We start from the raw sequence: 21,632 nt of genomic DNA on the forward strand, positions 1-21,632 counted from the left end.
ATTATGAGCTAAGGAGTAATGGGACTCATCAGAGCTGACAGATCTGCTGACAAGTACAATTCAAGTCAATTACAGTTCCACAGCCCCCTGGTCCCTGTGTGCCTATTGCCCTTTAACTCCCAGAAACGAAGACTCACCTCGCCACACACGCATGCACACACAAGTAAACTGAAGTATAAGGACACACAAGGGAGAATACTGCCGGCTTCAATGAGCTGATCTCTACTACCTTTACAAGAAGTGAATTTGTGCTATAGAGACATCAGTGTATTCTTCATTCTACCCCATAAAGAGTAACAAATAATAAAGTTTCCTCCAGGAACTCATGGCTTTCCCTATATACCTAAACTAGTTCAATTTTTTTTTAGTAACTGGAAATTTGATCAAAGATTATTACGAATAAGCACACACATAAATAAGATGTGTAACGTTTATGTAAATCAAATGTGGGGAAAACAATTCAAACTTTGCACAACTTGAATTTCACAATAACAACAAGTGTGCTCCTGCTCTAACAGATAATGACCCTGAGAGACGCAGGCCTGGTGGTCACATGAGACAATAACCTCTAACATACGGTCCCTTGGGTGCTGCTGGTCTCATCGCCAGAGGAGGACCAGCGACCCCACAGTCTCCCTTGATGACGACAGCTGCGTAGTGCCACTGCCATAGGGGAAACAAATGCCAAACAAAACATGTGCCAGCACCGTCTCTCTGCATCTCTCACACAGGCAGTGCACGAGGTGTCGCTCGGGGTGCCTCGGCTCAGGAAACCCCAGCCCATTGTTAGGCTTCCGTCATTAACCCTTGTATCAACAGTTTGGTTGGCTGTACGCGTGTGCCACTGTTTTTGTTACGCCGCTCCGCTTGGCTGACCTCGGCGCTCTGATGTTTTGACAGATTGTTTCAAAATCCCATCAAGGCAATTCACGGTTTTAAGAGAGGACAACATAAGCCGCACCACATGTTAGGGCAAAGCAAATAAATTGACCCATGCTAAAATTAAACAATTCTGACGCAAATCTGCAGACAGGGTTTGAGCAGGAAGTGGGAAGAGGTACAATAGGGTGGAACTACATGTGTGGGGCCTTGCTGATAAGACAAGGTGTTGACTGCAACGAAATATGCTACTATATTTACACTTATGGAACAAAAGAGGATTTCACCCCAATAAAAGATTTGAAGAAAAAGGAAAAAGACTTGCTCAGACGTACAAAGATTGGTGTACTGGCATGTATCTTGTTTTGACACTCACCATCATCGAGGTACATCTGGTCCAGTTCTCGGGGCTCCTGTTTTATGGTCATGGGTACGGACGAGGAGCTGGAGTCCTCATGCAGGAGGGTGGGTGAGTTCTCTCCATTCTGGCTGGAGACGGGACCAAACGGACTCTCCGCAGGACCTCCAGGCGTGGATGGAAGGGACGTGGGGGAGGACGAGGGGCTGCTGCTGGGGTACATTTGGCTGTAACCGTGGGGTCCCGGGCTGTTGAGGTGATGGTTGGGACTGCCCTGAGACTGGAGCATGGTTATGGAGGAGCTGTGGTCTGGTGAGGCGGGATGGTTAAGGTTATTGGGGTTTTCGTGGATACTGGACATCAGCGGACCATGTGTGGGGCTGTTGGGCAGGCACTTGCTGTAGGCCATGGGGGTAAGGTCGTGCAGTGTGGGGCTGGAGCTGGGGGGCGATGGGGTGATGGTAGTGTGGCGAGGGGGGCAGGGGTAGGTACCGACCAGACAGGCTTCAGAGTCAGGCACGGGCAGGACGGGAGTGAGGCGAGGCTGACTGTAGAATGACTGAGAGTGGACGGGAAGGCTGCTCCCCATGGGGTCGTACTCATCGTTAGGTTCTGTCTTTATGATTGGAACTGAGGGAAGAAGAAAAGGAATAACAAGACATCCACGTGAGCTAGAGTCAGTAACGTATTCAGCAGCAATTGTGGGCATGATAGCATCCTTAATCCAAATAAACAACGACCAGTGGATCTGGGCGCAGCGTCAACTTGGCAGTGCTCAACAAGAGAAACCCTAACCACAAATCCCCCCTCCCCGCTTTACCACACAGCGAAAAAAACAGAAGTGAACAGGGGGAAAGAAAAATGGATGAGTCATCAGTGTGGAAAGCCACAGCTGGCTCTAATAATGAATAAGACCTATTTTCTTTGGACTTTCTCTCAGCTCTGATATCCAATAAAACACTACTTTAAAGCAACGAGCTGCTGCTGCTAGAGGAGCCAGTCTCCACGCTTTTCTCCACACTCTAAAAGTAATTGTTTCTCTTAGGACCAAAGATAAAGGGGAAAGACTCCGAAAAAACAAGATGATTTGATTTTGATTGGGTCGGCTATGCTTCTTAAGAAGCTGCAGAGCTGAGCCTGAGTCTTTTTTTGGCATTTGACACTGGCGTTCATGCCTGAGTGCGATGACCCCACTTGACTGTTGGGCCTCCATTTACTGCTACCAATCTGTCTTAGAGTCTGCAAACAGGTCTACTAGCTATTAAATGTATCAGTCATAAAAAGCAGCCATATTTAAGTTGTGGTCCGCAGGCCAGGTCTGGCCCCAAAACAATGTGATGTGTCAATTCCTTCACATAATGGTTTTCTTTTTTGCCATTTTATCAACAATTGGTTTTGACCAAGACTAGTCCAGTTTACACCTCGGTTTGTTTTGATTTAGCCTTGGTTCAACAATGTTAGAAATGATTTTATTGCAGAATACTGCCAACAGCAGCTAATAGGTTGGTGTTAAGATACCCAGATGTATAGCAAAGGCCTATGAGTCACAATGGAGATACTGTTTCTATTTCTGCACATTGTTAAAATGTGTTAATGGGTGTGGTGAGTGTTTGATGCCAAGCCATTAATGGCTTTTGGCTGAAGACTCTACATTTTCTCAAAGGCACACAGAGGATACAGATGTCAATATACATAAAGAGCGCTTGTCCAAACTGTGTTTTGTAACACACACAATAGGACCTTTCAGTAAGCCATGAAATATATAGAGTGCAAGTGTGTCCCATAAAAGTAGGCTTCTGCTGCTGCTGGAGTTTATTATTCTGGAGCTGGATTCAAAAGTCTTCGATCACGCCTCAGTCTCTGAGGTGCTGAGCTGCAGAGCTGTGAGCGCAGCAGCAGCAGCAGCAGAAGCAGCAGCAGCCTGTTTACGTCAGCTCAGCGTGCTCTGTCTGCCTCGGGACAGGCCCCAGTCTGAGGGGAGTACAGTACTCTGGTCCCATGATGCAGAGGCCTACAGTTTCCCCGCCTGGGGACAACACAGCAGTCACACCATCCGCTGCAGTGCCTTGCTTTTCCACTATGTGAGAACCAGAGCTGTGTCAGGGGGGCACAAGTGCAGCGTCAGAGCTGGAGTATTGCAAGGCATTTCTTATGCAACACACAAACATGTTTCCAGGGGAGATTTTATGAAAATTCAATCTAAGTCTTTATATTTTAATCACTTAACTCATCAAATATAAATACAAACACAAACCAAAATTGAAAATGTGTTTCCCTACCGCATGGTGACTAATAGAGGAGTCCTGAAAGCACAACACAATTGTCCTAGTGGCGTTCCTTCAGAATATTCAACATTTTTCCACGATTCTCCCTCTGCTCTTGATATAAACATGGGCGTCCCTCCAGTTCAAGTCGTCTGTGTGTCTCTTTTGCACTTTGAATGTGAAGCTGAGAAAACAGATTCACCAGGCGCGTCCTAACTTCAGCTGGCTCTGATTTCCTCCAGAGCGGTGGGTTATGGCCCAGAGGCGGTGGATGCGCCACACATGGTCCTCTCCTTCTCTTGGCAGCCTCCCTCCTGTCTGCCTGGATTACACTGATCATGACTGCTCTCTGTATTCTACTGTCTACTGTATTGCTTTCTTGTACGCAGACTTTCATTTAGCTTTTTGCAATATTTGATGGATAAGAGGATTGTTCCACGGTTTCACATGGTTTCACATTAAAATGCATGCATATTAATAATATAAAGGGCAATTATTATAACAATTTAAAACAAATAAAAATAAAATGTACTCGAAATTACAATCGCAGTATTTTATATCAAAAAGTACTACCCAACAGTGTATTTAGATGTAAAAAGGGCAGATTAAACTCATGATTCACTCCCTTAATCTTCATCTTCTTCACCCATCCTTTTTGCTGTTGTCCCATATAGCTAATAATAATCGATATCAAATAATTTGTCGACAAATGTTGGTCATCCAAAACACCATCGGTCGATTGATCGGCTAAATTATAAAAGGCAAACTTCCCTAGTTGCTTTCTTCTTTATGTCAACCCGCCGAAATCATCATCAGCTCTTTCTTAGCCGCTGACCTGTGGAGTGTGTATTCCCATAGACATCTAACATACTCTCCCTTCTTCATAATTCTGGCTTCTTTCTAGGATCTGGCCCCCCAAAACGATTATTTTCAACAAATAATTGATTTCATGTTTGCAAGTGCCTTTCTATTGCCAGTGACATTTAACAAAAAACAGGTGGCACATTGGACCACATCCCACTGTGGACAATCTGGTCTCCCAGCGCTGGTCTGCTTGCACTGTGGGACTTAGTCAGGGCTGCTCTGCTCTTTCCAAAGTATAATATGACTGTGCAAAAATGTTATAAAAAGAACAATGTGTGCATTATATTGTTTTTTCCTGTATGTGTCATAGAAGATGTTTCTGTCTCCCGCTCTAACCACAAACCAATATATTTAAGGGGGGAGAGACGGCGAATGTTAAGAATAGACCACCGTTCTACAGGAATCTCAAGTCGGCCTGTAAAAATAAAGGGGTTCCCAGAATCTCTGTGTTTCAGGCATGCTCTTTCCCAGCTCATTTTGGTAAGGTTTGTTGTTTAATGTGGTTGGTAGAAAAAACTGTATGTTATTTGTTCAGCAACACGTCACATGTTACAGCTCCCGCACCAACGCTCGGTGGTGAGGTTGGAAGAGTGAAGCTGATCCGGGAACAGGCCATGATGTACATTTCAAGACGGCAAGCAAGAATGTTAGTCAACCGAGGAAGCCACAAACAAATGTTCAACAAATGTTCCTGAAGACGGGATTCAACATATATTGGATGGAACTATTTAGACAATTGCACGGAAGGACTAATAGTACAAAACAACATTTTTTTATTCAAGTTATTTACTTTGGTGTTTCTGATCATGTAAATTTGACTTAAGAGTAAAGATGTAACAGTAGTTGTAGTAAATTATAGTAGTTGCTGTGTAAAACCTGTAATATCTGTAGTTCAAGTTATAAAGCACAATTTAAACACAGCCACTGCCCAAAGTACTTTACAAATGGTAGACAAACATTGAAAATAAATAAAAATCCTAACAATAAATAAAAAAAAAGGGTGAGCATACCCTACTATCCTTACTTCTACGCAACTAAAATGATGTTGAAGACGTACTCAATAGTGCTACTTTCAATAGACTGACTTCAACAGGCCTAAACCACTGCCTTATTGCTATCACTTCAGCTGATCTCTCTCCCTGTCAGTATCTTTGAATGTTCAGTTTCCACAACAAAGTCAATCTGATGAAAATATGTTATAACTGGTTTGGAGGAGGCTGACACTGGACGAGATTCATATCAGTGCAGATCTATAACAATGCGGCCTCTATGCAAAACAAAAAACTAAATCACATTTCATTGGTTTGGTTTACTGCACACAGAAAACTCTCCTGTATCAGAATAACAAGGCAGTCACATGACCCGAGTGGAAAATAAAGGTGGTTTTCACAAGCATCTGTGTCCCAGCGCGTGTTTGTCTCATCCTTCCGCTCTCTCAAACAAGTCGTGCTATTTTAAGTATCAGGTTGGTCTTTTTATAGTCGAGCAGACACCAGAGTGTGAAAGAAATGTACTCGCTAAACAGCGTCAGCGACCACAATTGCGCTTGAAGTGGGACAGTGGGCCGGAAACCCCTTTTTCATAAACGACCAGCAAAGAAGTGTTGACAACAGTGTATGCGTAGTGTGTGTGTGTATGTGTGTGTGTGTGTGTGTTCATACCTGGCGGATATTACAAGAGCACACTGAAACCCTCATAGCAACAGGCTTCACTAGAATTTACGTACCGCTTCTTGGTTTCGGTAAATCCTTCTCTCATCTATTTTTGGTAGGTTTGAAAATGACTACTGCACCTTCTACATATTAGCTGATACGATGTATTGTCTTGTGGATGTTTTTTTCATATATATTCACAAAAGAAGACAAAAAAATTGCTAGCATTCATCAGCGTTTGGGTTCAGATTTCAATAGGCTTGGTCCGCGATACTGATTTTGATAACCACAAAGACAACAACGAAAACACACACACAATAGACTGACATGTGGACTGTAGACATGTGGTCTTAGCTCTAGCTTACTAGCTCTGATAAAGCTCACTCTAAAACTGTTTGTACAGATTTATACAATGTTCTTTTGAGTCAGTTCAAATGTTGCGGTTACAATACTAGTTTAAGTTTCGATATGTTTGACACCTATAGTTCAGATGAAATAATAGCTCATATTTTATCAGCCATACAGTATTGTAGTACAAATCGGAAAATCCAGTGTGATCATAGCATTAGAATCATGCAGACCTTGGCTTTAACACAGTGAGTTAATTGCGGTCCTTGGAGAAAACACGGCCCTGCCTGTGTGGTCCACGCGGTACTTGTGGTTCAGTCGGCAGCCAACAACAAGTCATCTTTTAATTAGACCTGTGTTTGTGCTCAGAGTAATGACTCCGAGACACTCACTGCGCGGTGATAAGGCGCTCTTTCTTTGTCTTCGCAGTTCACTATATGAAATGGATATGCTATATATGGCCAAGGGTTCGTCTGCCCCTGCTCTGGCCCAGTTACCCACAATGCACTCTTCATTACAGTAATCCGGCATCTCAGAAGCGGGCTGACCGGGACTGTCTGTAAAAGGCTCATCTGAAATTGCTTGTGTCCTGACTGCAATGGACATATAAATACATCTACTGATAATCAAACTGTCACATTGCATTAACAGCTTGCGGGCGTAGAAAAGTGTGCACGCAATACCTATCCCATACCACATTAGATGCATTAGGCAGCAATCGATGAAAACAAGATATAATTGTTTAAATGTAATGGATCGGTAGTTATCAAAAAGAGGGCGAGGCTTACAAAGTTGCTGACTGGTTTACTCAAATAAGGGATGGGCCGGCTTGATAGAGTCTCAAGCAACTTTACTCAAGTTCATTCATATCCTTCATTCAACTTCTGCTTATTTCTGTCTATCCCTGCACACAAAGGACAGTCTGTGACGAGCGGATACATTGATACTATATTAAAACTAATTAAAAAGGCATTGTTTGTATTCAAGTTTGTCTGCACATATCAATTAAAAAAATAATGATATATATTCTATACAAGAAGGTCAATTCTTCATTGTAAGGGAGATTCAATACATATTAATAAAACACTGTATTGCCCATCACTAGTGGACAGTTGTCAGTTGTAAAGATGTCAAATATATTATATTTATTTTGGTTGTTAAAGGTGGAATGGACGATTTTTTTCAGCAAATGTTTTATCATATTTCCTCGTGGCGTGGATAAATCATTTGTCCTGCCACGTATCAATCATAAAACGCACCTATCGCTCACCTGCAGCCGCGTCAGGCTCGTCCCCACGTTTCCGCGTGCCTAAGCGCATGGATCTATCATAATATAGTTCCCTCACGGGGAACTATATTATTAGATCATTTTGCCCCTGTACGGGGCAAAATGAAGACGGAGAAAGACTGTTCGAGCTGACGCAGAAGTGGACAGAAATCTACGGGAGACGAGCGATGCAATGCGCTCCGTTGCGCTAATAAACAAACGCACGTGTGTGTTGTATCAGTCTGCACGGGGGAGTGCGCATGCGCACTTCCGCCTGCGTTCTCAAATCGCCGAAAAATCGTCCATTGTGCCTTTAAATATATAACAACCAAAATAATAATAATTGCGACAGTTTTTGAAGTAAATATACGTCATTTCTAAACAATCTGTTATCAAAACAGTGAACTCAAATGTGAAGGGCGTTTTTTATATGCTGTTTATGTCACAATATGGTGCAATGGAAAATAAAAAAGGGAAATGAAAGCGAATTAAAGCGTTCTCTAGTTTCTGATTATGGTGTCAATAATTGTGAATAATTGTAATATTGTGATGTTTTCTTTGATATGGTAGACAGTACAGCAGCTCACATATACAACTATCTTCTCCCTTAAACTGGTGTGAAAACTGTCTATTAAACAAGTAGTCAACAGAATCCTTTACTTCACCTTAGTAAAAGTGAATATCCTGCAATGTAATCTTATGGCTGGATACTTTTCAGCTCTCACCAATACATTCTTTGGATTCCTATATGAACGGTACCTATAAACACATGCCATAGATTCACAAAAAACAGACAAAGACGTAGTGCTCGGAGTTCACGCCTCTACTTGAACGATAGGATTGGCTCATAGGTCTGTGGTAGTTTGTGTGTTAAAAGTATAATGTGAAATTGGGGTCGCTGGGGGATTGACTTCTCACGTCAACACTAGCTCCAAGGCTCTGTCACTCAACGCGGGATCACCTCAGCGCTCAGGAACGCGCTCTGGCGACTGAATAAACACAACACACATCTACTCCATTTACCCACAATGCCATGCCAGCCGATTCGTTGTACAAAATTTGACCGCAAATTTCACATGACAAGTTGACAATTGAAATAAACTGCGGCGGACGGTTGTCAGGTCCTAGACAAATAGTCAGTTTGATGAAAGCAGAAGTGTGCAGCCTGTATGTGTCATTCACTGTCAGCTGTAATAATGTTGAAGGAGGAGACACGGTAATAATGATTACCATTTGGGGGCAGGTAGGTGAAGCGCTGGTATTGGCTTCTCTTCCTTTTGCCATTGCAGATGTAGAAGTTGACTTGGACTGGGCTGGATATTTGCTGGTTCCTGTAAGGCGGGATCTCCACAACAAGTGTGCTCTGAGAAAAATAAAAAAATAATAGCACAATCACTTACTCAATGTAGCTAGAGGCGGGTAATATGTTAAAATGTATGTATATTCCTATGAAGATTTATTGTCTGACATTCGAAATGGAGATACTTAAGAAGAATACTAAGATATCCATTTTTGTCAATAGTGCTCACTTCTAAATGTGACCAAAGTACATAAGCAAATGTGTTCATGCAAGATAAGATAAGATAAGATAATGCAGATAATTTGTACTCAATCAGTAAATCTGTGCTCAAAAATATTCCTCTTCTAAAATTAGCTTAAAATCCCAGATAGAAGGTTGAAGGTTGAGGCTCTGCAACAAGATATTTTTTGTGTCTGGACTGTGACCCACTAGCAGTATGGACGTATATATTCAAGGTATTTTAGTGCCATGAAATACCATAATCGAAGACAATTACCAACAAAGTGTTTTAAATTGCATAGCCGTCTGATCAGGAACTTAAAGGAGCTGTAACCAATTGTTTCATGTAATAAAGTAAAATAATGTTTTTCCAGATTATCGTTATTATGTTACAGATTATTGTAAAAATCTTTGTGGAAATGAGATCAAAGTGCACTGTCGGCCTCTAATCAAACAGTGTTTTATTGTGCAGGAAGTGTGCTGTTAGCATGCTAGGTTTACTGTGACGGCAAAACAAAGAACTGGTTATATTGTTATTTCAAGTGCCACTTAGAATAATGATCTTTGGGATTTCTTTGCATACATTTTCATTTCACATTTGAATGGCGTCATGTCTCATGTGTAAAATTATTCACCTGCTGTTTATTTAGTGCCAGGTCTATATTTGGGTGAGTGTTTCCAAGAAGCTGCACTTTAAATGAGCTGCTCTGGTCCAGTGTTGATGCCCCAGGAGGTTTGGCCCCTGGCCCTGTTTGTCTTCACTGTTTGACCCTTGGGCTTTAGCACGGTCCCACCACAGCGTCCCATGAAAAGATGGTTTAAGAAAGTGATACGGCCCTTCTAATTTAGATCTGAATAGAGATGCTTATTTATTAAACCGTATTCATCTTTAATTGATTTAGTTAGACAGTGATAACGCTTTAGCATTTGCTGATTTTGTGATAGTCCGTGTAGCCCTTTTTTCACCGTAAACCCCCCCAGCCCAATCAAATCCCCCGTACAAGGCCAGTCCGTGACAAGTCTGGACGGATGTGAACTTTTGACTGCTGTCAGAGGAACACGGGGAGAATTTGACTAAGATGCCTAAGACAGCCGTCACTACGCACCGAGGTAGAGTGACAGGGAGCACCTTTTCTGTGTGTGTGTGTGTGTGTGGGGGGGGGTCCTTGTGGTTAATTTGCACTTCAGATGATGAAGGGAAGAGTGCAGGTGGCTGAATGTTTGGCACACGACTTCTTGTTTTGACCAATAGTGATGTGAGAAGTGAAATATGGCAAAGAAAGGAGATATAGGTGGACTAAAGGGAAAATAAAAACAGTAAAAGTACTATTTATGCACCTATACAAACAATAATGTTCCTTTATCTAAGCCTGCAACACCATTACTACAATTTTACAGGGTTAAAAGGGTTAGGGTTATTACAGTTTCTCTTTCCCCCCTGCTTTTTTAATAATCATATATATTTTTTCAGATTTTTAAAAACAAAACCAAAAAACACAGAACACGACTCAGAAAGCAAACAAAACAGAAGCAGTAGCAGCAAAAGACATCCAAAAAAGGTTCATGGCATAAAAAATGTCCATTTAGTCCAAAGTCCTGTTCTTGATTGTTGGTTGGGTCTGTGTAAATCATGTTTAATTTAACTACACCATAAATATCCTCAATAAATCATGCAACTTAACTCATAATGAAAAGTGTATTAAGACTCATTCAGGCTTACTAACTACTTATTTAAGGGGATAGGGTTAGAAGTTTGACTTAGGGTTCTAATTGTAGTTGTGTTCTAAGTAGTTCCTAAGCTTGAATTATTCTTTATAAGCTATTTGCTCATTGTGAATTAAGTCTTTATTCATGCTTTATTAAGGTCATTAAAAGTGTCATTTTTATAAAGTGTTACCTCATTTTTTTGCGACATGATGTACATTTTTTGTGTACTAAAACTACTCTAAGAGATACTTTAGACATTTGAGTAACAAAGTATCGTAAACTTGTAAATCTTATGACAGCTACCACCCATAATGCTGTTAATGAAGCTATACTCAATTGCCATTAAGTTAAGTTCTGATTTGCTTTTTTTGGCGCTACCGTTTGCTTGTGAGCACAAAAATATCTCCCAGCAGGAAGGTACCGGAGGCCTGGTCAGCATTACAGCAGTTGTCAGTGCGGGTTTTTAATGATGTTTGTTGTATCTACAAATAAACTCACTCGCACTCGCAAATTTTTCCAGCATCTGGGACTCTTAGCCCTTTGCTCATCGGCCCAGCCCTGCAGGCCAATTAGGTAACCTCGGTCCTCACACACACAAACCCCCCTGATGCAACCCGGCCATTTAACCTGGGCGAAATAACATCAACAACAATAACAAGGAGAAAAACACCCTCAAGTTGTCACATTTAGATTCACAAAGATGCTTATTTGAGACTTGGAGCGAGGGCAAATTGACTGGGTTAGCTTACACAAATAGATGCAGAGGTGAGGGGAGAGAGAGGGGGAGATGCCGCTGATGAAAGACTAAAGCAATTGAAAACATACGGCGCACACACAACAGGTTCTTCCCTGAGCGCTGGGCTTTAGAGGCAGACAAAGTGAATTGACTAGAGATTGTAATTAAGTCCAGAGTATACAAAAGCAGCAGTCGGCGACACGTGCAACAACACCGGGCCCTTCCTCCTCATTATTCCCACTTCCTAATGTTTTAGATTAAGACATTGTGAAGGAGGTCTGGTTTATTTTCTGTTTAGGGCCTCGGATGAAATACAGCAGGTAAAATCAAAAGTGGAATCCGGCTTTGGCTCAAGTACAGATGTGATGGTCCAAGTTTAAGCAGCCGCAATAGAAAAAGAAAATGAACTAAATGCCACTTCAGTATTTACTTCTACTGTTACTACTGTACTGCTAGAGTATTAGTACTTCCATGTAGGGATGTCAAGATTATTCGGTTAATTGATAATCGTGATTATTCAGGTCACAATATAATCGTTGGAACAAAACAATTATTATTGATAATTTTAGAAGAAAAATTAAGGATTTTTTGTTCAATATACAGTTCAAAAAATAGATGGATACATAAGTTTATTTTCTCTAGTTTCTGTCACAGTTTATTCTGGCTTTCAGAATGTAAAATTGTGTAAAGCTGGTCCCAATCTTCAGGAAAAGTAACATGTAGACCACGGGAATAAAAGAAAATAAAAAAAGGATTTCACGGCTTTTGATCACAATAATCGTGAATATTGTTAAATCATAATGTTTTTTCTCAAAATAATCTTACACAATAAGCACAAAAATTGTACTTCCAAATGTACTTATAAACACACTGTGCAGACATTGGATACATCCCTGCCATAAAAGTGATTTAATTGAGCATCATGTACGGTTTCTGCTTTTCGTGGCTAATCAGAGTACAGTATTACTTGGGTCTCTGTGAACTAATTGTCTGGCTATGCAGGGAGGGCAAGAGTGCGAAAGCTGCGAACAGTTAGCAGACACAAAAACAAAATGACAGGTTGTGTTTACTCCAAGAGGATACAGAGATTGGGTGAAAATTCCGTTCAGGATTGCATGGGCTAATCAACATTGTCTGTGCTGAAACTTGTAACGCCTGAGCAAAGGTTACATCATTACAGGGGACAGATGAGGAGCAGAGAAAATGAGGAAGTGTCAAGGGAAGGTGGGAAAGAAGAAAGCAAGATGGCTCCCAGAGACGACTGATTGGACGCACTTACATGTTTGACGGATTCCTTGTCCACTTTGGCTTCTGTCTCCCAGAGATGATGGCCATCTACAGACGAAGAAAACATCAACTTAATTGAGAGCGCCAGGCCAAAGTAATAATGCTCAAGTTGTTTTTTATTTATGACAGACAGAATTGCAATCCGCCAAAAAAGAGGGTTGAAAGAGTGCACTGACTGGGACACAAAACATGGAAATAAACTAATGGTAACTGTTTTGTATAGTCTTGTAGTTTCGCATATTACTCTCTAATATTACTTTTTGAGAACTGAAACTAAAATAATAGCTCTCCAATCTAATCTAGTGTATTGTCACTAAATACACTTATCTTATCATTATTGCCTACAGTTTTCAGGATTGACAAGACAACACTCCAACTTCCTGTTTGGATATTGAGTATATTTAAAACTCCAGACATTCCAAATACAGTTCAATCAAATACTAATTCAATGTAAACAGACTTGAACTCGAAGAACTTGACCCTGCACTTGAAACACCTCCTCCCCATTCGTCCTCTTTCTTCTCCTCTGCCTCTTGTTGTGGTGAGGAGGTTCCCTTTTGCTGCCGCGCCATAAAAGCCTGTGAGCTCCTGCAGCTGCTCAGAGCCTGCTCAAGCTCAGCACACATTCTTTGAGTTTTCTCTGTGATTTCATGCCACACCTTCAAGAAACAGACGTCGCAGGCTCTGCTAGGCCAATCAGCACCGACCGCAATGCCAATATTTTCACTATATTCAGGCCTGCGTCAGAAATAGAGGTGACACACAGCGGTCTTTGTGTCACTGGCACACTATATGACAGAGGAGGAGCTACAGCTGTAGTACTGTACATCACAAGACTACTATTGGTACTACTACTATTATTATTATTATACTAGGCTAGGTTACTATTGCCTCTAATACGTTTGAGGCGGCTGCTGTTGTGAATTTCAATTGAATCTGGAGCCTGCATGGCATATATACTGTAAATAAATATATGTAATAATACAAATTTGAGAAAGTACTTGGCAATATAAAAAGACAGTTATACTTGAACTCATAGAAAGGGACTAACTTTGGGGGCCGAGGACCTTCAGATAAGATAATCAACTTCAGTTTCCAAGAAATCTGGAAGACGTAAAGCCTGCTTTCAGATCCTTTTAAGAGACTTGTGTTTTTCGCATCATGCAGTGAGTGAAAGAATAAAGGAGTGGAGTCATGGATGGCCTATTATTGGTGATCTGTGCTGGAGGAGGCAGGCCGGGCGCTGTATTATCCAGAGAGCGAACATCAGTAGATATCTCTTTCCAAAATGTCCATATTAAAACTCAGACAAGTACAGAAACAGACGCTAAACAGATCAGATAAGGCTTTCTATTTGAACCTGGGGAAATAAGGGTTGCATATGGTGAAATGTGCATCACTAATGGACATTATGTGGATGTCTTCAGGACAGAAATTGAACTGTAAGACGCCAACAGCACTGCATTTGTGTAACTTGAGTAAGTTTTTGATGGAATCATACTTTCAGCAGGAGTTTATAATTAGTGATTATATACTGCGTCTAAGCATATTAAAACAGTTTCAAAATTCATAAAAACAATCAGTGTCTTTTAAGTCTTTTAACTATGATAAATCCTGGCTTAAAAATAAAAAAAAAAAAACTATGAAATAATATTTTTTACTGGAAAAATAAATACATCTTCTAGTATTATTTATAATCTCCATTTCTGCTGTTTGTGTTTATGGAGCTCAGATAATTTTGACCCAATCAAGATGAGATGATGTCACACACTGAATCCCTTAGAGCAGCAGTCACTTAATAACTACAGCATTGCACACTGTTGTTACTAGGGCTGTAGGTCTTTAGTCACTCTCTTTATCACGATAAGGGTTTGTGTCAAAAGCAGAAAGGAGAAAGTATGGACTGATTTGCGCTTGAATACTCAGTTTATTCTGTCTTTTCTACAAATATAGAGTTTAAGTTTGTACATAACAGTTGGTGGAAAACATGGTCATTGACCCCTTTTAGTCAACCAATAAGGAAACGAAATCAATAAAAAAAAAATTGAACATCTAAATCAATTGAATCCATAATCTTTTGAAGTGGCTGAATTCACAATTTGTATTGTTTATTTTTTACATTTCGTCTGTCCTGTTTTTCCCTTGTAAAAGTGAATCTAAAAGTCACTCAAAGTATAAGAAAGGACAATTAGAAAAGGTCAGAGAAACAGACAGAGACAGACTGATGTGCATTCCTCATGTTACGTCCTGGGACACCACGAAGGGGAATCTGCACTGCCTCCGCACCGGGCCGCTGTCCAACAGGGAAACCTAACACTACGGCAGCAGCACTCACCTCTGCAAGTAAACATGTTTTCAAACTTTCCCTTCTCGCTTAATCCCTTAAACAACTTTTGCTAGAGCAATCTTTTCACAACAATTAATGTGTCAGGCTTCAGCGCAGGGATGAGGCCTCATGTGGCATTCTTGGGTTAAGTTAGCGAGTGCCGTTCAACTGATAACCACAAAAAGTTTCCATTGACTTTTGCAGTCTTCTTCGCAACATCTGCAAAAGACTTCTGTTCTCGACAACACCTCCTCTCTCTCCACCCACGCACACACACACACACACACACACCACACACACACACACACACACACACACACACACACACACACACACACACACACACACACACACACACACACACACACACACACACACACACGCAGTCATACACTCATTATTGCCCCATGCCTTGGCTCTGTCCTTCAACTTGAATGATTAAAACCCAAATAATATGATCCTGAATTGGCGCTACTGTTTGGAGGCGTAATCCAAGTTAAACATGGACACGCACATACACGGATTGTTCTGTGGCTAGTGTATGTAAGTCTTAGGTAAACGAGCCATCTCCCTGCTGCCCTCAATGACTCACATGGACAAAGGACAAAGCATAACACCAGCATAGACAGCCAGGATAAGGCTCTTATTCATGGGCATCACTGGGAGAGGCTTCTTGGACTCATCCGCACGCTGGAAAACATAAACCTGGGAAATTATATTAATTAAAGTGACCTTGCATGTGTGGCTACGGTATAGTGGTAGTTTTAATGAACAGTGACATGTTTGTGCAAATGGAAAAGATGCTTGGACGTCCTGATAGTTGGCTACACGTGGGATAATGACGCTATAAATAAAAGAAATGTATCCTAGTATTGAAGCGTGATAGTTAAAGTAAATAGCATAATTAATCATATGAATAATACTGACCCAAAGGTTTCTCGAGCGCTTAACCCTTGTCTCGCAGGCCTGTGCACACTGATGAATGTGAATAATATGTGTGCCAAGAGGAGGTAGAAATATTCTTTATAAAACTGATTATTTGCCAGTGTTTGTAAAAGATAGTAAGCCCTTCCTGCGACTGCCAGATACATTCCCTGACTGTACAAGGCCATGTGAGAGTAGAAATGATATATTATGTATCATTAAAGAAGGTCTATTTTGCTTTTGTCTGTTTCTACAGTACTTAAATCGCAATATTGATCTAAAACGACTGGAAAAACAAGTCTGTGTACTTCCGGGTCGAAAACCTTTGGCACTGTTTTCTTCCTGCCACGTGCTATAAAGAGCTGCAGTTCACAATAGCAGATTTTTTTTGTTTTCATTTGTGCCAAAATGGCTATGCAGCGCTGCCAAATCCTACGTATGTCACCGTTTAAGACAATAAAATTGCAGAGATTGAAGGAAAAGAGCCGGTGACGTATGATTGTATGTATGTATCTAAATACAACTTTGAGTGATTAAATAAGAGGGGGAAAGAATCGATGTTAAAAGCGTCAAAAAGTGGATTTACACAATAGGAGACCTTTAAGCAGTGAAGATCGCCTTGATCAAACAGCCGTAGAAGGGAGTGACTCTATGAGGGACATTTAAAATGTGACGCAGCCAAATCGTGTACAAATATTGGCATAGCTTTTTGAGATCAGCTTTCAATATGAATGCGAAGAAGAAGATTCACTTGGTCATGTCCTTCATGATTTAAAACAGTGTAATCTTAACATTTTGAAATTGGAAAACGCTATGCTCTCATTTAGATGTCACTTTCTGAAACAACCCAGTTGCACATTTTCCCAATATAGTTGATGTGTTGGACTGTATTTTCCATCATTTAAACATCTTTTTACGCTGCTTGGCAAGCACACTTCTCTAATTTCACAGACATTATTTCACTGTCCAATGAGGAGCGTGGCCAAAAAGTCAAACAGGGTTCCCAGATAGAAGGTCCAAGAGGTACAGCTCGAGACACCTGGTTCTGCCAATCTGAGACTGCAGAGACTTGAGTTATGCATGTCTGCTTCTAATCAAGAATCAGCTGTAAATTATTATGAGACGGTCTACGTGTGATAGCTTTACAGTCAGGAAGTGAGTTATTCTTTGCGTAAAACTGGTAAAGTGTGAGCCAACTAGACCTGAGAGTTCAAAGTAGGGACGTTGGGGTCATTGTTACTCTTTTGACTTTTGAAGAGCCAAACTGCAGCTGTGGACTTAAGACCTGAAGGTGATAGCTACAACATCACAAAGACTTTTACAATTGAATAATATTTGGTGAAAGAAATGTGCAGTGTATTTCAAAAATATAATAGCAAAGCTGTTCTTCGTGGTACACAAGGGCAGAGGTAGAGTCGAAGCATAACCCGCTCTGCACACCGCTATGTCCTACATATGGTGGACAGAAGTGAACATACCGGTGCTGTCATGGTGTGTTCATGTCATCATTGGATAGTTGGACTCTCTTAATTCTTTGTATGCTAAATTAAAGGTGCATTAAAAGTGTAACATTTCTGGAGAAGGGTACGTCAACTGTTTGCCTGAAGTGATCCACAGTATTACAATAAACTGTAATTCAATTGCAGTTGATTTGGTAAAACCCATGCGCCTCGAATCACCTGCTTGTCTCCATGGAACGAGATAAACTTAATGCCATACAGTGGAACAAACATATCACTGATCAGAACCTTGGAGCTTTAGTGTTATGAGCTAGCATGTATTCAATATTTTCAACATGATATGGTTATGACTCCAGCCGTAGACTCACGTTCACAGGTGTGACCAAACAAAAGTGAGTTTGGTGGGGATAAAGAGTGTGTATTTGAAGTATAAAAAGCTGATTGTAATGAGTGTATCCTGCAGTCTGTGTCCTGAGGCTGAGGTGGAGGTTGACCTTACCGTGCCCCAGTGCCAAAGCTACTCTGTGAGCAATAACCATGATGACGAGCATAGCCTCAATCCAAAGGGCAGTCTAGACATAGCGCTAGAAGTACAATACATCGACCAATTTGTGTGATGTTTAAACTTGCCCAGGGTACAAGTATAAACAGTCCGAGTGAACGCAGACAATACAAATCGCACCTGCACCGTCTTTGATCCTCTGCACTCAATGTGAGGGCTGAAGTTAGACAAATGTAAATAACTGCTTCAGGTTTTTGTATTGAACATTGTTTTTCATCTTTGCTTTTCATTATGATGTAGTTTGAAATAAAAACAAATGAATGGTTATTGTCTGCTGTATTTTATTATACATTTGCAATGGTTTTATGTTGTTTTGTGATGTTTGAGCCTGAGTATTTTTCTAGTTTTTATAATTCAATACATTAAAGAGCCTCTGATTCAAAAGGGACCAGAGCTTTTGTTCTGTCAGTGTGATTTATCAACTTTGTAAAATATGTGATTACATGTACCATTTGCCTGACAAGGTCATTTCTGTTCTGTTTCTGGAACTAAACCAGATAACTGCTTATTTTAGCATGTAAATACAGTCCTCTCAAATATCATTGTAACATTTAGAAATATGTCTACATTTGACCTCAGATTGACTGAATTTATAGTGCTTTGCTTGCTGCTTCCTCAGAAATCAGTTACGGGCAATTATTTTTTATTAACTATACTGAACAAATGAGGAACTTATAAAACCAATGTAGAATAAAGGAGAATTTAAAATCTAATCCTACACTAATCTGGGACTAAATTGGGTTTTAACCAGAACTTTAACTGCAGGCTGTTCCAACAGAAGAGGCTTATCCTATCAGTGTTATAGTCTAGTGCATCTTAAAAACAGAAGTGAGCCAGACCTTTCCTCACTGCTGCCGTGCTCTAGGCAAAGCTCCAATCTCACCAGATGTAAAACCCATCGAAGCAGGGACACCAGGGAATTCCCTTAGCTCCTCTCTGACTCACAGAATAGGCTTCCCCATACGCCTCCCTCCTTTCTTTGTTTGTCTGTCTGTCTATTTTCCCTGCCTGTAGCGCTCATTCCGCCCATGGAAAGCCGAACAAGCCAGAACACACAGGGCCGTATAGGTGCGCCAGGTATGTGATAAAGCTGACGTGCCAAAAGAGTGGTCTTTGGGCGAACCAAAACGCACTCAACTCTGATCTTACGTATAATAGATGTAATAGAGGAGTTAAACATAGGGCAACAATGGAAAAGTATCATAAATCCCTGCACTGTGGCTTTCACAAATTGTACGAAACTATTAACGATAAGGTCTAAAAAGAACAGGTTATTGAAGGCATGTTTTTGCTGAAGCTGATATGTGCGGAAAATGTGGAGTGTAGTCTATCATTATCTAGCTAAAGTCTAATTATCAAGAGTTTCCTGGCAATGTTTGGTGATGAACTAAGAAATTGGAAAGCCTGTTATTGGAGTTATTGACTGGTGGAATAAAAATAAGATAGTGCTGCTTTTGCTTTTTTGGAAGTACTCTGAAAGTTCTGTTGTGTTTATTTAGGAATCTAAATTGAGATTATCTATAGTAACGTCATCGCTCATGTTGGAACTGTGCGGAGAGATCGTCCACTATCTCTCATCTGGGATACGAGAGCTGTAATTGTTAAGATAACCAAAGCTGTTTAGCTTTCACTGTGTAAAACCTGACCACCATGAACAGCATCACCGCTCTCTGCTGACTCTAGTAAGCTGCAGTAAAATACATTAAAGACAAATTTAAACAAAGTAAAAAAAGAAACAAAATAAACTACTTTGCTACTGTATATAACATGCAAATCTCTGGACAGGTTCATTTGCATAACAAATAACCAAGTAATGGCAGGGAGAAAGACTGCAGTATAAATTGAACAGTATTTATTGTGTGATTTGTCTGTACTGTAGTGAACTTCTTTTCACGTTCTCTCCAGGGCAAACAAGTGGCCACTACTCCATAACAACTGCATTTAAACCACTCACACACAAATAAACACTTTTTTGTCCAAGAAAACCATCACATTAATTTAAGATTCAATCCTCGCTCCTACTAATAGAATGACCACTGAACCACTGTCCTCAAATGTATTATCTTCACCCTCCTAAAACAGTCCCCAAATGTTTCCTAAAATCCCTCTCTTTTCCTGCTTCTTCTGTTCCTCAGTCGGATCCTCTGAGGTTCTTGTCTTTTCCGACTTGCGCTTCTACAGGGAATCCCTCACGGATGACTCTCAGAAAACACTTCCTAGAGCAGGGCAAACAGGCCTGCAGGCTAAACACCAAGCAATCCACACACTCCACACCGCACGCAGTTTGCATCACTATCCTGTGGGTGACAAAGCGGAGCACTGGGCCACATGAAAACACTCAGTCATTATTTTCATGGTAAATTGAGCTTTGCTTATTTTTTATCTTGGGACATCCCAGGAGGATGTTTTTGAAGAATAAATCACATGAGAAATATAACAGAAAAATATTATACATACAAAGGTTTTACTCTTGTATAAAAAGCCAGTATAAAAAGAGAACGAAAGGGGACTTCTAACTGAAAATGGGTGAAACTTTATGCTATAGGAGGGAGATATCTTGAATAATGCATAATATTTGTTGATTTGAAGATATGCAAAATTAGAATATCAAGCAAAACGTATTTACAAAACTGCAAAAAGAGAGTAACATTTCAAATAAAGTCATATAAAGGGATATTTCAGCACTTTTGAATAAAAAACACAACATTAATGGGGATTTTTTGCACATTTCACTGAATATTGTCATTTACATAATATCGAGATACACATTTTTGTCCAAGTTCAGCTAAATAACCACATTTTGTGCCAGACTCTCGCCTAGAAAATCAAATCTATTTCTATTAGATTTAGTTTGGTTGGCCCAAAACAATTAAAAATAAATAAAATTCTCCTCCCCACTGTCTCTTCAGTAGATGCTTTAAGGCATTATCAAAAAAACACAATTTTACTGGAAATTATGTGGTCCTATGATTGTGTTTTATCATTTTATTCATTGTTTTTAATTGTTACATAATGTATTACTTATTATGTACATAGTGCGTTATATTTTTAAACCTATTTTATTTCTATCTATTGAAGTTGTGCTTGTTTTGTATACTTTGGAGGCTTTGTGTGTGTGTGCTGTACAAAGAAAGTCGATCAAATGTATTCCATATGCCTTGCTAATACTGCTCTTTCATGATGCCCTAAAAATACAACCAGACGTGAATAAAAACATGTAAAACCAGATTTCATCAATACTTGTTTTGTGCCATTTTTGTGATCTCCTATGACTCAACTGTTCATAATTATTCACACAGTGTCGGGGCGCATTCAGAAAGCGTCTGTTGCTCTGGAGGATTGGTGGAGACTTTGGGGAAGGTGTTTATTGGAGTGGATGTTGGAACACCAGTCTCTGCTCTGACCTTTGATGGCAGCGGCAGTAATGGCTGTCACCACTGTGGCACAAGCAATCATTTGTGAGCTCAACCCAAGAGTTT

At 40.4% G+C, this 21,632-nt stretch overlaps 1 protein-coding gene across 1 annotated transcript in view; it reads right to left on the reverse strand.

The window, feature by feature from the left end:
• Nucleotides 1-21,632, reverse strand: part of LOC140373887 (nuclear factor of activated T-cells, cytoplasmic 1-like) — a 64,030-nt gene that overhangs the window by 19,603 nt on the left and 22,795 nt on the right. Inside the window, exons 7-9 of the mRNA XM_072460591.1 lie at nucleotides 12,874-12,929; nucleotides 8,863-8,995; nucleotides 1,256-1,867 (exon numbers count right to left, since the gene is read on the reverse strand). Of these exons, the coding sequence (XP_072316692.1) occupies nucleotides 1,256-1,867; nucleotides 8,863-8,995; nucleotides 12,874-12,929 (801 nt within the window). The remainder of the gene's footprint in view (nucleotides 1-1,255; nucleotides 1,868-8,862; nucleotides 8,996-12,873; nucleotides 12,930-21,632) is intronic.

Source organism: Eucyclogobius newberryi, unplaced genomic scaffold, assembly GCF_026437365.1.
Source record: "Eucyclogobius newberryi isolate DKJ021-1_F unplaced genomic scaffold, fEucNew1.0.hap1 SCAF_3, whole genome shotgun sequence".
Classification (NCBI taxonomy): Eukaryota; Metazoa; Chordata; class Actinopteri; order Gobiiformes; family Gobiidae; genus Eucyclogobius; species Eucyclogobius newberryi.